The sequence below is a fragment of the Callospermophilus lateralis genome, chromosome 14 (assembly GCF_048772815.1).
Source record: "Callospermophilus lateralis isolate mCalLat2 chromosome 14, mCalLat2.hap1, whole genome shotgun sequence".
Lineage (NCBI taxonomy): Eukaryota > Metazoa > Chordata > Mammalia > Rodentia > Sciuridae > Callospermophilus > Callospermophilus lateralis.
In genome coordinates this window covers 71,389,514-71,401,352 of record NC_135318.1, presented here as the reverse complement: position 1 = coordinate 71,401,352, position 11,839 = coordinate 71,389,514, and the positions used below count along the sequence as shown (strand labels likewise).

At 35.7% G+C, this 11,839-nt stretch overlaps 1 protein-coding gene across 1 annotated transcript in view; it reads left to right on the top strand.

Moving 5' to 3' along the window:
• Positions 1-1,319: 1,319 nt before the first annotated feature.
• Positions 1,320-11,839, top strand: part of Suclg1 (succinate-CoA ligase GDP/ADP-forming subunit alpha) — a 34,660-nt gene continuing 24,140 nt past the window's right edge. The window contains exons 1-2 of the mRNA XM_076833984.1: positions 1,320-1,431; positions 9,600-9,703. Of these exons, the coding sequence (XP_076690099.1) occupies positions 1,335-1,431; positions 9,600-9,703 (201 nt within the window). The 5' untranslated portion in view covers positions 1,320-1,334. The remainder of the gene's footprint in view (positions 1,432-9,599; positions 9,704-11,839) is intronic.

The following is an 11,839-nucleotide window of genomic DNA, read 5'->3' as shown; positions in this document are numbered from 1 at the left end:
TATCCTTATGCTCATCAACTATTGTGGATTCAATAAATAATGTGTATACCACTATTTCTTATATCAATCCAGTTTTACACATAATGAGTTCTATTTTTGTGTCAGATAATGTTCAAGGTGTTCAGGATATAGCATATAAACCAAACTAAAATCCCTTTCTTCATGAAAATACAAATTCATTTAAATCATACCGAAATTATATTTATTGCATTATGCATTTTACCAGTTAAGTGAAACTAAATGTGTAACTTTTAGCAAGTGAAGGCTCAGGAAGAATTTAGCTATTTGAAATGAGTCTTCATATTTGGAATGCACTGATACTATTTAACTATCCCATGGACAGGACCCACTAGATAAGGGAAGAGTTTGCAGTCTTGTTCTGTCTAGGACGATATCTGGGTCATAGAGAAAATATTGGGCAATCTCATTCGGCAATCCCATTGCATGACTTGATGCAAACTACTTTAGTAAAGTAGAATAAAAATTTTATTAATGATAATGATGAGGAATATCATGTGCAGATTACTTTATCTCTTATTTACCTTTTGACTCTGGGACTCTTGAGTTTCTTTCCAAAGCTCTTACAGAAGTTATTAAATTGGGCAAAATTGGGCAAAATCACTTTTGACATCGAATTTCAGTCTTTAGGATCCCTAGGAAAGAGGCACTCATAAACTTAGTCATAATCAAAGGTGTATGATAGTTTGCTTAACCAAGGGATTTACATTAGAAGACACAGTCAGTAGGTTTTGGTCTTTCTCGTCGCGTTTTTCCTTTACTAGACTCTTGGGGGAGAATAGATTCACTATTACGGGGTGGGAGTGGGGGGATTCTTCCGGGTCCTTGAAAGGGTGGAAGGGGTTTCATCCTCTCTGGACGCCAGAAGAGGGAAATGAAGGTGCAGAAGACTGGCCTAGGACCCGGCATTACTCTTTGCATTTCACTTGTTTCTTCACTCCTTCCGTCAGTCCTCCGCCCTTGGGTTAGACTCCGGAAGCATTCTGCAGCGCTCCCAGCCCGCTCCCGTTTTAAGCTTCCAAATCGGGATTTCAAACTACATTTCCCACAACGCCCCGCGCCAACCAGGCTCGCATAGGGTTTGCCCTAAATTGCCGTTGTAGTTAAAGTAAACCAAACTCACTTTCAGGGAAGAGACAAATTATTATCTACATATTATATAGTGTGCTTCTTTTTATTCTCCACATGCGACCCATTATGTTCAGTGAAGAGTCCTCTGTTGAGAGAAATTCTTTCAGGCTATTGTTACAGCCACCCTCCTCTTCCTGCCTCGGCCCCTATCAGGTCCCCGGGGGTCCTGGGAGTGTCATTGGGGGATGACCGCAGGCTTAGCCTCTGCAGCTGCCACCGCCACCATGGTCTCCGGCAGCAGCGGCCTAGCTGCCGCTCGCCAGCTGACGCGCGCCTTCCTGCGTGAGTCGGGCCGGGGCTCTGTCTTTCTGACCTCCGTGCTTCCTGGCCCCGCCGAACATAACGTCCAGGCTCAGGCCACGGCTGTCCCTCCGGGGCGGAACCTTGGCCTGGGCGAGGAAGCCATTGGGGGCCCGAACCTCATGTGGACCCTTTTAGGGTGGAGGGAGTTTTGCTGGTTATGTGGGCCAGATGGCCACCTGGGTGGCTCAGTCAGGATGCGGGTCTAGGAGCTTAGTAGACCTGGGATCATGCTTTTGCCTCCATGGTGACAAGTGGCGAGTTGGAGGTGGCGTCTAGACTGGCCCTATTTGGAGCTAAAGGTGAAGAGGTCTAGATAAACTCAGTTGGGAGAGTGAATGTCTGATTTTGAGAGGTAGGGGAAGAGTATGTCGGTAGGAAATTGGAGAATTGAAAAGAATTCGAATTGTTCGTTCTGTGGATTGTAGGGTCAGCGGAAAGGCGTTTTCTGCATCCTGAGGGATGCAGGGATTTTAACCAACTGGGTTAAAATCAGGGATTTTAACCAACTTATTTGCGCTGTCTCCATCCGGCAGTGTGCACACTTCATTTCACTTCCTGAAAATTTATCACCCAAGGTTGCTAGTCTGAGTAATGCTGACTGTTGAAAATTCTTGTCAGGTTCAAAGTCTCTGTGTTTGGTGGATGGGTGATTGAAGAAAGAAACTTTAAAATCAGTCACATCAGGGTTTGGCTAGTCCCTTTACAGTCTGTGTTATGACTCTAGGTTTTTTTCTTAGTAGTTTTTTCAACCAATGTTTCAAACCACGTGCCAATAATACCATATTTTAATGGATTTGAGGCATTGCCACTTATAAGGTTCACCATTATTTGGCCTACTATAAACAGTGTAAACAATTGCTAATTGAAATTGTGAAGTGATTGCTTATCAGATACATCTTAACTTAAAAGATGTTAAAAAGTGGAAAAACTGTGTTTTAGAAATGATAATACATAGGACGATTTGTGTGCACTGCAGAATTTATATGAAGTACCTCATATAAACTAGACATTCAGTTAAAGTTTTTCCTTACTTTCTTGTTTCCACCTTGCTTCTAACTTAATTCTTTTCTTGAGAAGATTGTATTCTAAAAGTGTGCAATAATGAGTGTGTACTCAACAGCTACACTTAGTTACCAAAGTGCCTGAGGACAAAGGTCTGGCTAGATAACTTTGGCAGGTAGGAAAGAGTTGGGTTTATTTGGAAAAGTTTTATGGAATTCTTAGGAGGGTGTTTTAGGCAAAAGGAAAAACAAACAAAACAACAACAACAACAAAAAAAAAACCCCAAAAAGATGTACTCATTAATTTCTCTGCTCAATAGAGTGTGAGCACCAAGAATGAGGTCAGATTGGATACAGGCCTAAATCAGCTTAATCTGCATTGGTTATGGGTTAGGATGTAGAAGGCCAGATGTGCAGCACAGCCACTGTGATAGGAAAACCGGGGAAGGAATTTGCCCACAGGATGTCTTTTTCTCCTGAGGTCTTGCTGGTCTGAGAGTCTGAAAGATCATACCCTTTAGTAGATCTGTTGTCCTAACAGGAAAAAGAACATAGAGAAAAAAGAAAGTGTGTCTAAAAGATCTGGTTCCTCAACCCACCCTAGCAGCAGTGAACTGAATTTTCTTCCTAAATCCTTATTGAGACCATCCCACCTAGCTTTCTGTTGTTGGAGTGCTTGAATCATCTAAATCATGGGATTAACCTGTTTTTAAGGCTCTGGGAGGTCTTAGATCTAAACCAAGATACCTCCTATATTAGAGGTGGGGTTACAAATGGCAGTGTTTCTTGTATAAAAACCTCTAAGTCAGTATGCATATTTCTAAGCCTATTTTCATTCCCACTGGGAAAATAGCCACAACATCACCTGGCAAACTTTTTTTTTTCCCCCTTTCATTTTTTTTTTTTTTTTTAAATGGTCATAAGTCTGAGGTTAAAAGAACTAGAGATGCCAGGGAATTTTATTCCCTCTGCTCTCTTAAGTTTCAATTGGTGGCACATTACAGCTAAGGTCATACATGTTGCAATATTGATTTTCGTTAAAAGAAAAAAAAGCAAGATGCCTTCCAGATCCCTGTTGGAGGGGCAAATTAGAATGTTTAGAAATTCCTGTACCAACCCCCCCATCCACTTCAGTTTTATACCTTATGATAGAAAGGAAAGTTGAAGTGCAAAGAGAAAATAAGATGAAAGAGAAATATTTCTTCTATAAGAAAGCTTAAAAATTTTATAGTACTTTGAGGTTGAAATAGTGAAGTTTTTAAAAAGAAGTACAAAATCAGGTCTTTTTAAACATGTCAGGAGTTCCTGTAAATTGAGTCTTTTTAGAATAAATAGGAAATGAGAGCAATTATTTTTCAGTCTCAGAATTATATTTTAATGTCAGAAAGTGAACCTTAAAATTCAACTGGTCCCACACCTTTGTTTGGCAAATGAGAAAATAAATCCAGAAGGTTTCCTATGCAGTATCAGAAGGAGTACTAGAACTTGCAGTCTGTCCTTTCCACTTTTGTGGGCTGTGTGATAGTTTGAGCCTCCTTTTTTGAAGCTTTGATTTTTTTGGGGGGAGGGGGTATTCTCAGTGGTTTGTTGAAAAGGTCACAACCCTGCTCAAAGGTACCACTTAACTTTTCATGTGTTTGTCAAATTGTATAGGTCTGTTTTTTTGAATTGGGGGAGCATTTAAAAGTGTAGTTTAGAAAAGGAGGTACTCACAGTAATGTTTCTGATTCTAGTATTTTTTTCCCATTTTTCTCTATGAACCAAATCTTTTATTTCAGAAAGAAAAAAAAAGATGAAAAAGTGTAATGTAGCCATGAAAAAGTGATTTGATTTTCCCATCTCAAACTTGTTTCATAGAGAATATTGAAAATCATCTTCTTAAGTACAAGGGAACAATTTTATTTCACTAGAGGATAGACATTTTGTTATCTTAGACCCACATTTTTTTTCAATAATCGCTTTATTAGTACAGAAGAACCCTCAATAAAATTTACATAGTGAAAAAAGTTGTTTTTACCCCCAACATGAGAACAATTATTCTTTATACAGCAAAAGAGCAAGATGAAAATCCCTTCATGTTATAATTCAACTAATGTTCGTAGTTTTTATTGGAGCATTACAATTAAGACATTAAATTATAAACTTATGGTACATTTGGAAATTAAATTACAAAATAATAAAAATATTTTTAAGGTGTGATGTGCCAACAAATTTTAAATTTTTATCATTAAGATTTAAATTTCAGTTTCAGATTAGAAAAACAGTTTGGTTGATTTTGTAGTGTGTATAAAGGTTAAAAGGACAAGGGAAGAAGAACATGTCTGTAAATAAATTACTTCACAGAAAATTTTTTAAATCAAAAAAGATCATTAAGTTTTTTAGCAAATTAATGTTAAACCTGTTGGCACAACATAACATACAGAAAATACTTACATGATGAGTTCCTTTTTTTTTTAAGCCATCAGCAGCTTTACTAACAGTAATACTTCTTTATATATATATATATAAAAGTAACAATGTGTTACAGTTTAGCAATTATATATATTAAAGATTTGAAAATTAATGTAGAGATCACCACTTATTTACACATTATAATTCCCACCCCCACCTCCCCTAGCTTATTAAGAAATCAAACAAGTACATTATTTGGATATTAATTTATCAATATTTAAACTATATGAATTCCTTTTAACTAATTCTTTTCTAAATACTAGGAGCATATAAAATACCATCTCTGCAAAAATGATCTCCAATCAAAATCTGTAAAAAAACTTTTCAATATAATACATTCTTTTTCCATGTTTAGTCAAAAGAAATATATCATTTACAAAAATATTTAAATCAAAAAGTTAAGCCAATATGAACATTTGTCTTTTGAAAAGTAATCTTCACAGCAAACAAATCTACTGAAGCAGATATCTAATTTGGGGAATGTAATTCATACTGTAGTTCATATACTTATATGCTGAAATAGAAATCTAACATTAAATATTGCCAGTAAAACAACTATACACTAAGAAAAAAAAAAAAATCACTGTTTTTATTTCTTGTGCTGATGAACCCTTACTCTTACCAAGAAATACCTTCCTAGGTCTCCAAATAGTGAACCACACAACTTCCCAGAAATAAAACTTTCCTAATTTACATACCTCTTCCAAAGCTTATGGTTCAATATACACAAATTCCAAAATTTAACTAAAGAAACAAATTATAAACACATCATTAATACATATTTAAATATACTCTCAATATAGAAGTATTTTCTTTAATAAATCTTGGGTTGTCCTCTAGAAGTGACCTATCTCATATAAAAAAGGCTGTGTTCCCTTGATTTTGCTGGCAGAAGAGGAAATGCATGCATGACAGAATTTATCAAACATAATCAAATACTTCCCAAGTCTAAAGCAGAATTAAGTTATTGATGTTCTGAAGATTTCCCCAACTTCTCTTTTGATACAAATGTCAAAACTTTAAAATGGTGATTCATGTTCAGAAGAGATACAAAATATAAGAAACCTTTGAAAAGCCATTATCTCAAGATCCAGAGTCATCTGAATCACTATCATGGAGTAAAAGAAACTAACACCATAAAAAGTGTGAAAGGTTTTTCAATTCATTTTTAAGACTGTTAGTAGTTCAAAACCTCTATCATTTCTTTAACAAACTAACACTTCCAAATATGTAGAGACAGTAAGATCTGCCACATATAAATCTATAGATCCATATTTTTTTACATTATTAAATTTCTAAAATTAGGATGTATCTTGTAATTGATGTTATCTTACCAATATTGGCAGTATTTTTTCTTTTTTACTAGTACTGTTAATAGTGCTTTGTGAAAACCAGTGATGTTTTAGATTTGATGAAATGTGGTATTTACAATCAATGAATATATAATTTTGTATTTGAATAGTAGGTTGTTTGGATTTGGGGGTAAGTGACAGCTAAATTATGCTGCTGTATTTTAGGATACTATACGTGGGAACCACATGAGCCTGTAAATTACATATACATAATACATATGGTTAATGCTATAATTTATACACATTTGAGTGTATCCCCCAAGCATTCATGGGCCAAATGCTCATTCCCCAGTGTGGCCATGTTGAGAGGTGGTAGCACCTTTAAGAGGTTAGGGCTATTTGAAGGTAGCTAGGTCATTGGGGGCACCACCCTAAGAATAGATTAATGTTAGTCTCCTGGAGTGAGTTCTTGAGACAATGGATTATTATAAAGCAAAGCAACCCTGTGTGCTTAGCCCTTTCTGCATGGGGCTGTTTTCCTTCTTGCTTCTCTGCAATATTATGATGTAGCCAAGGGAGCCTTTACCAGAAGCATAACAAATGAGGAATTTTAGAGTGGAGTTTTGGCCACTGTAAACTAAGTAAGCCTCTTTTCTTTATAAATAGCTAGCCTCAGGTATTTTATTATCAAGAAAATGGGCTGATACAGTTAATAAGTATGCATTTGTTAAATTCATGAATATATGCATAAATAAATTAGTAACACAGACATAGTTTAAGTTGTGAGTTAGAGAAGGAGTATTTTCACTAACAGAATCTCAGGTTACCTGTTAGGAGCATGGTACTAGTCTATACAAGGCCATGGTATCTGTTTAGCCATAGATTGCAATATTAATCCCACCATACATCTTTTAAGTGGTTGCTATCTATGGGAAATAGGACTCAGTTATGCCTAACTGATATAAATTCACCACCCCGGTTGAAAGCACATCTCTTGCAGGTTACTCAGTCCCTTTATTTCAGCATCCTTTTTGCAGGTTGTGTTTTTTGTAATTTTGTATTTCTTTGTTAACATTTAGCTATTACACAGCAAGAAACTCCAGGTGGATAGAGCCCTACCTAGTCTAATTTACTCATGAATCCCTAGCACATGGCAGATAGCCTGCCACCATGAACATTTCAAAACAGTTTTATCTGCTCATTTTTTATCAGTAAAAAATAATGATAATAAAATAAGCCATTAGTGATATAGCATTTAACTGTACTCTAGGTATTGTTTTACATGTTCTCTATATTAACTCATTTTAATTCTTACATTGGCCAATGTGGTATATATTATCATCCCCATTTTTAGCATGAGGCTGCACCTTAAAAATGTTTCCTAATTAAAAACTTACAAATATATTTGTGTGTGCTACACATATTTATATTTATACATAAACATTTGTATATAGAGTGTATGTGAGGACATATTTAGAACATTTCTGGTTGGACTTATTTGATTTTAAAATATGAACTATATTTTTTCTCTTTTTAGGAAAAGATTTACCTTTGTGCTCATGTAGGATTTGGGGAGTGTACCAAGGCACTTTGATTCTCAATCTACAGGCATCATCTCATATTAAGATCACAGTCTTCTTGTGGGCAGCTGTTATTCCATTTACAGATGGGAAGACCAAGGCTAAGGGAGATCAAAAGATATGCCCTGGGTCACATTGCTGGTGAGCTGTAGAGCCTAAACGCAAGCCCTGGCCTGTCTGATTCCTGAGACAATGTTCTCAGCTGCTCCTGGGTCATATTACAAAGGTTAGGCTGACCAGTTTCTAAGAATTTGAAGAGAAGGTGATGCTAGTTTATCCTCTAGAGTTGACCCAGAATGTGGCAGCTATAGCCCTGACCATCAGAATATAACTGGTGGCCAAGTTCAGGCCTTGCCCTGATATTTAATTTAAAATGCTTATTTTCTCATTATTAGTAAAATTAGACATCTCATCATATGTTGATAATACCATTTGTCATCAGTTATGTTTCTTGTTTATGGCCTTTATTGGTTTGTCTGCTAGCTTAGGGCAAGTATAATCTCTGATAGCACTGACTGGGTGGGCCCTAGTGTACAGATGTGTGGGGGCGGTCTCTTAGGCCATAAATACTATTGTGACCTAGGGTCAGGTGCTTGCTGTGCCCATTGTGCCAGTTCTTGACCCCCCCCCCATGCCCTCCACCCCACACCCCCGACACCCGCTCCTCAACCCCTGCAGCGTAGTCTAGTCTAAGAATAAAGCTGTTACCTAGTAGTTCTGTGTGCACACAGAAACATTCCTCTTCTGGATGGTAAGAGTGAAAGCTGGGTTTTTCTGTACCCTACAGGTGTGGGGACTTCAGGTACCTCTGCTGGAAGCACATATCAATGTTCTTTTAGTTGTGGCACCTGAAGTCTAAAGATTTAGGAGGCATGAGGTAGCCATTTATAGTGATTCAAAGCAGAAAGCATTGGGTGGGTCCTGGAGAAAAATATGATAAGATATTTTTTGTTCTGGAGCTAGCTTTCTTGGGCTACTCAGCAGTAGATAGAAGGCTTGGCTACTTTGAAAGTAGCCCTTGAGTGGTGGGTTGGTGGTTCTAGTGGAGGTTTAGAGGTAGCCCACAAATTTAAAGTAACGTGTGCCTTTTCCTACTGATTTTTGAAGTGGGAGGAGTTGTTGTAGTAAGTTGTCCTTGAGGTAGGATGCTGAAAATTACGTACTTTTTTTTTCCTTTTTAAACAAGTTTCTTCTCTCATCTACTTTTCTATTTATTTTATTTTCCCTGTTTCTTCTATAGTGGGTTATTGAATTTTTCACCAGAAAAGATCAATTTAGGTGATTTTGGATTATATTTTAGACAAACTTTATTCTACACCTTTACATTTAATATATTGTTATTGGGGAATGAACATTAGAGTAGTTCTTATTCATAGTTTGTGACAAAATTTGCCTCTTAGCTTATTATTTATAGGTATTAGACTTTTAAAAGTTAGGTCTAGTGAGAGCTTGTGACTATTTTGTAAACATTATTAGTGGGGATAATTACTAGTTTCAGTCCCTGGGTTTAATTTGAGTCATAGTCTTTGAACCTCAGTTTGAAAATGAGAAACTTCATCTTTTCTTTTTTAATTTCTTTTTCAAGATTGTAGCTTTTTCTCGATAAAGAGAAGATCCTGGAGAATAGAGTAGGGCCTTTTTTGTTTGTTTTTATAATTTATTTATGTGGTCTGTGTGTCTCATTTTAAAAGTGACATTTAACTTTACCATAATGACAGTACAGCTCTTGCATTAGAGATTTTGTGTGTATGTGTGACCAAGTTAAATTCATTGTTCAAAAGTTTGGAAAAATTCTAATATGTCATATTTTCTTTACTTCTCAGTGCAACAGAATGCAATTCGGCATTGTTCCTATACAGCTTCCCGGAAACATCTCTATATTGATAAAAATACGAAGGTCATTTGCCAGGGTTTCACTGGTAAGCAGGTATGTGTGTGTAGATTTTTATTTAAAGTGTAGATTCAAAAATATCAAATAATTTTGCTACTTTCTACTTTATTTAAAATTGATTCACTCAACAAGTTTTTGTTTTGTGTGTGTGTGTGTGGTGGTGGTTTTTTTTTTGTTGTTGTTGTTGTTATAAGGAATAGAACCTAGGAGCACTTTACCACTGAGCTATATCTCCAATTCTTTTATTTTTGAGACAGGTCTCTCTAAGTTGCTGAGGTTAGCCTCAAACTTGTGATCCTCCTGCCTTAACCACCTGAGTTCCTGAAATTACAGTGTGCACTGGCTGCTATTTTCTACCTGTAATAATATATGATTGATGCAGAAAAATTTGTTGTGCAGAAATGGGATTGTATCTTAGGAAGAGGTGCCATAGTTAGCCTGTAAGATGAAAACTGTGTTTAAACTTCCTTGAAAATGCATAGAAATAGGCTATGTTGGAGACTCAACACCCTATTCCTCCAGTGTTGAGAGAGGTCACTGTAGATTGCTTGTGACTAGGTCTTAAACAAGATAAAATAGGTTACTTGTGTCTAGGTCTTTGTACACAGAAATATTCATTTTTAAACATGAAATCCACATTCAGTGTGAAGAAGTACATAAACCCAGGGAGCCTTTTAGAAACAGGCAGAGGAACAAGCACATTGACTTTTTCCCATGTTATAATCTCTCTGGCACAAACTTTCATCAAAGAAGTCAGTAGGCAGAATTGCTTAAAGTATTTTAATTTGTTTGCCACTTATATTTAGACTCTCTCCCTCTTCCCTGCTTATATCATGAATTTAAATAAATCTGTGATGTGATTCTGTAATGAAATACAACATAAGAATCTCTTCTTCTCCTTTCTTATGGTTCTACTCACCAAGAATTCCTTCTGTAAATAAGTTGGTCTGTGTTCTTCCAGATGTTTTTCTTAAAAATACAAACATTTATACCTATATTATTTGTATTTTACAGAGTTTATATTACAGAACTGTGTATGGGTATAGCTGAATTCCAATTAAACTTAATTTGTAAAGCCAGATGGCAGGACAAATCCCACAGACCATAGTTTGTCAACCCTTATCTAGAGGGTGATATCTAAATAGCCAGACATTTTCTGAGTATCACTTCTACATATACATTCTAAGGGAAGTAGATGCTCATGATTTGATTTTAATTTGTCATTCTCTTCTAAATTACATTCAGTCTATTTTTGCATATATATTTTATCTCTCAATATATTATTAGCATATAATCAAATGCTTGATAAACACAAATTTCTCACTTAAGTTAATAATACATATTTTGTTTTTCTATTTGCTAAACTTTGTGTGATCTTATGCCATTTTGACCTCTGAGCTTTTTTGGTAAGAACATTTCCTATGGTATAAGCACTATTTGGAAACATCTTTACTTTCTTAAGTAGGTAATGATTTACCTAAATATTTAAAACTAAGGTCATTTTCATTATCTTTCAGTTACCTGCAATCAAATGTTTCTCATTCACTTTCCTAGTTTGGGGTTTTTAAGGTGAAGAGCCTTAATTGCCAGTTAGATTTGTTGATTGAAATTCTATTATTATAGAGGTTATAATAAGGTGTAAAAGTTAGAGCTTACCTCTACTGGAAAAGGAAGTCTTCAATTCTCTTTAGTTCTTTCTTTAGTACACACACTGTTCCATATATGAAGGAGTATTGTTTGTTTTATGGAGTAGATTCTATAAATAAGTTGGACTGTGCAGTGCACATTTCTAATGGGTACCATCTGATTTCTCTAGCTTTTATGAGCAAAATAACTCCTATTCTTAACTGTACACTGGATGCTGTTAATGGAAAATTAAGGAAAGTACGTTACATATTAAATGGATATGCTCTCTGTTTAGCACCATTTTTAGGCCTAAAATTTTGGAAAATTTGAATTTACCTAGTAGTGTAGTCTAGGACAGTGCTTCTCAAAACTATCTGAAGTAAAAGATCGGTTTAGGTGGTCGTTTTTAATTTCTATCTAATGTGGATCAGTACTTTTGTAAAAATATAGTAAGAGTTGCAGCAGTGTCACACTGCTATGTTTACAAACATTTTCTTTTTTAAAAAATTTTTTTTAGTTGATGTACCTTTATTTTATTTATTTATA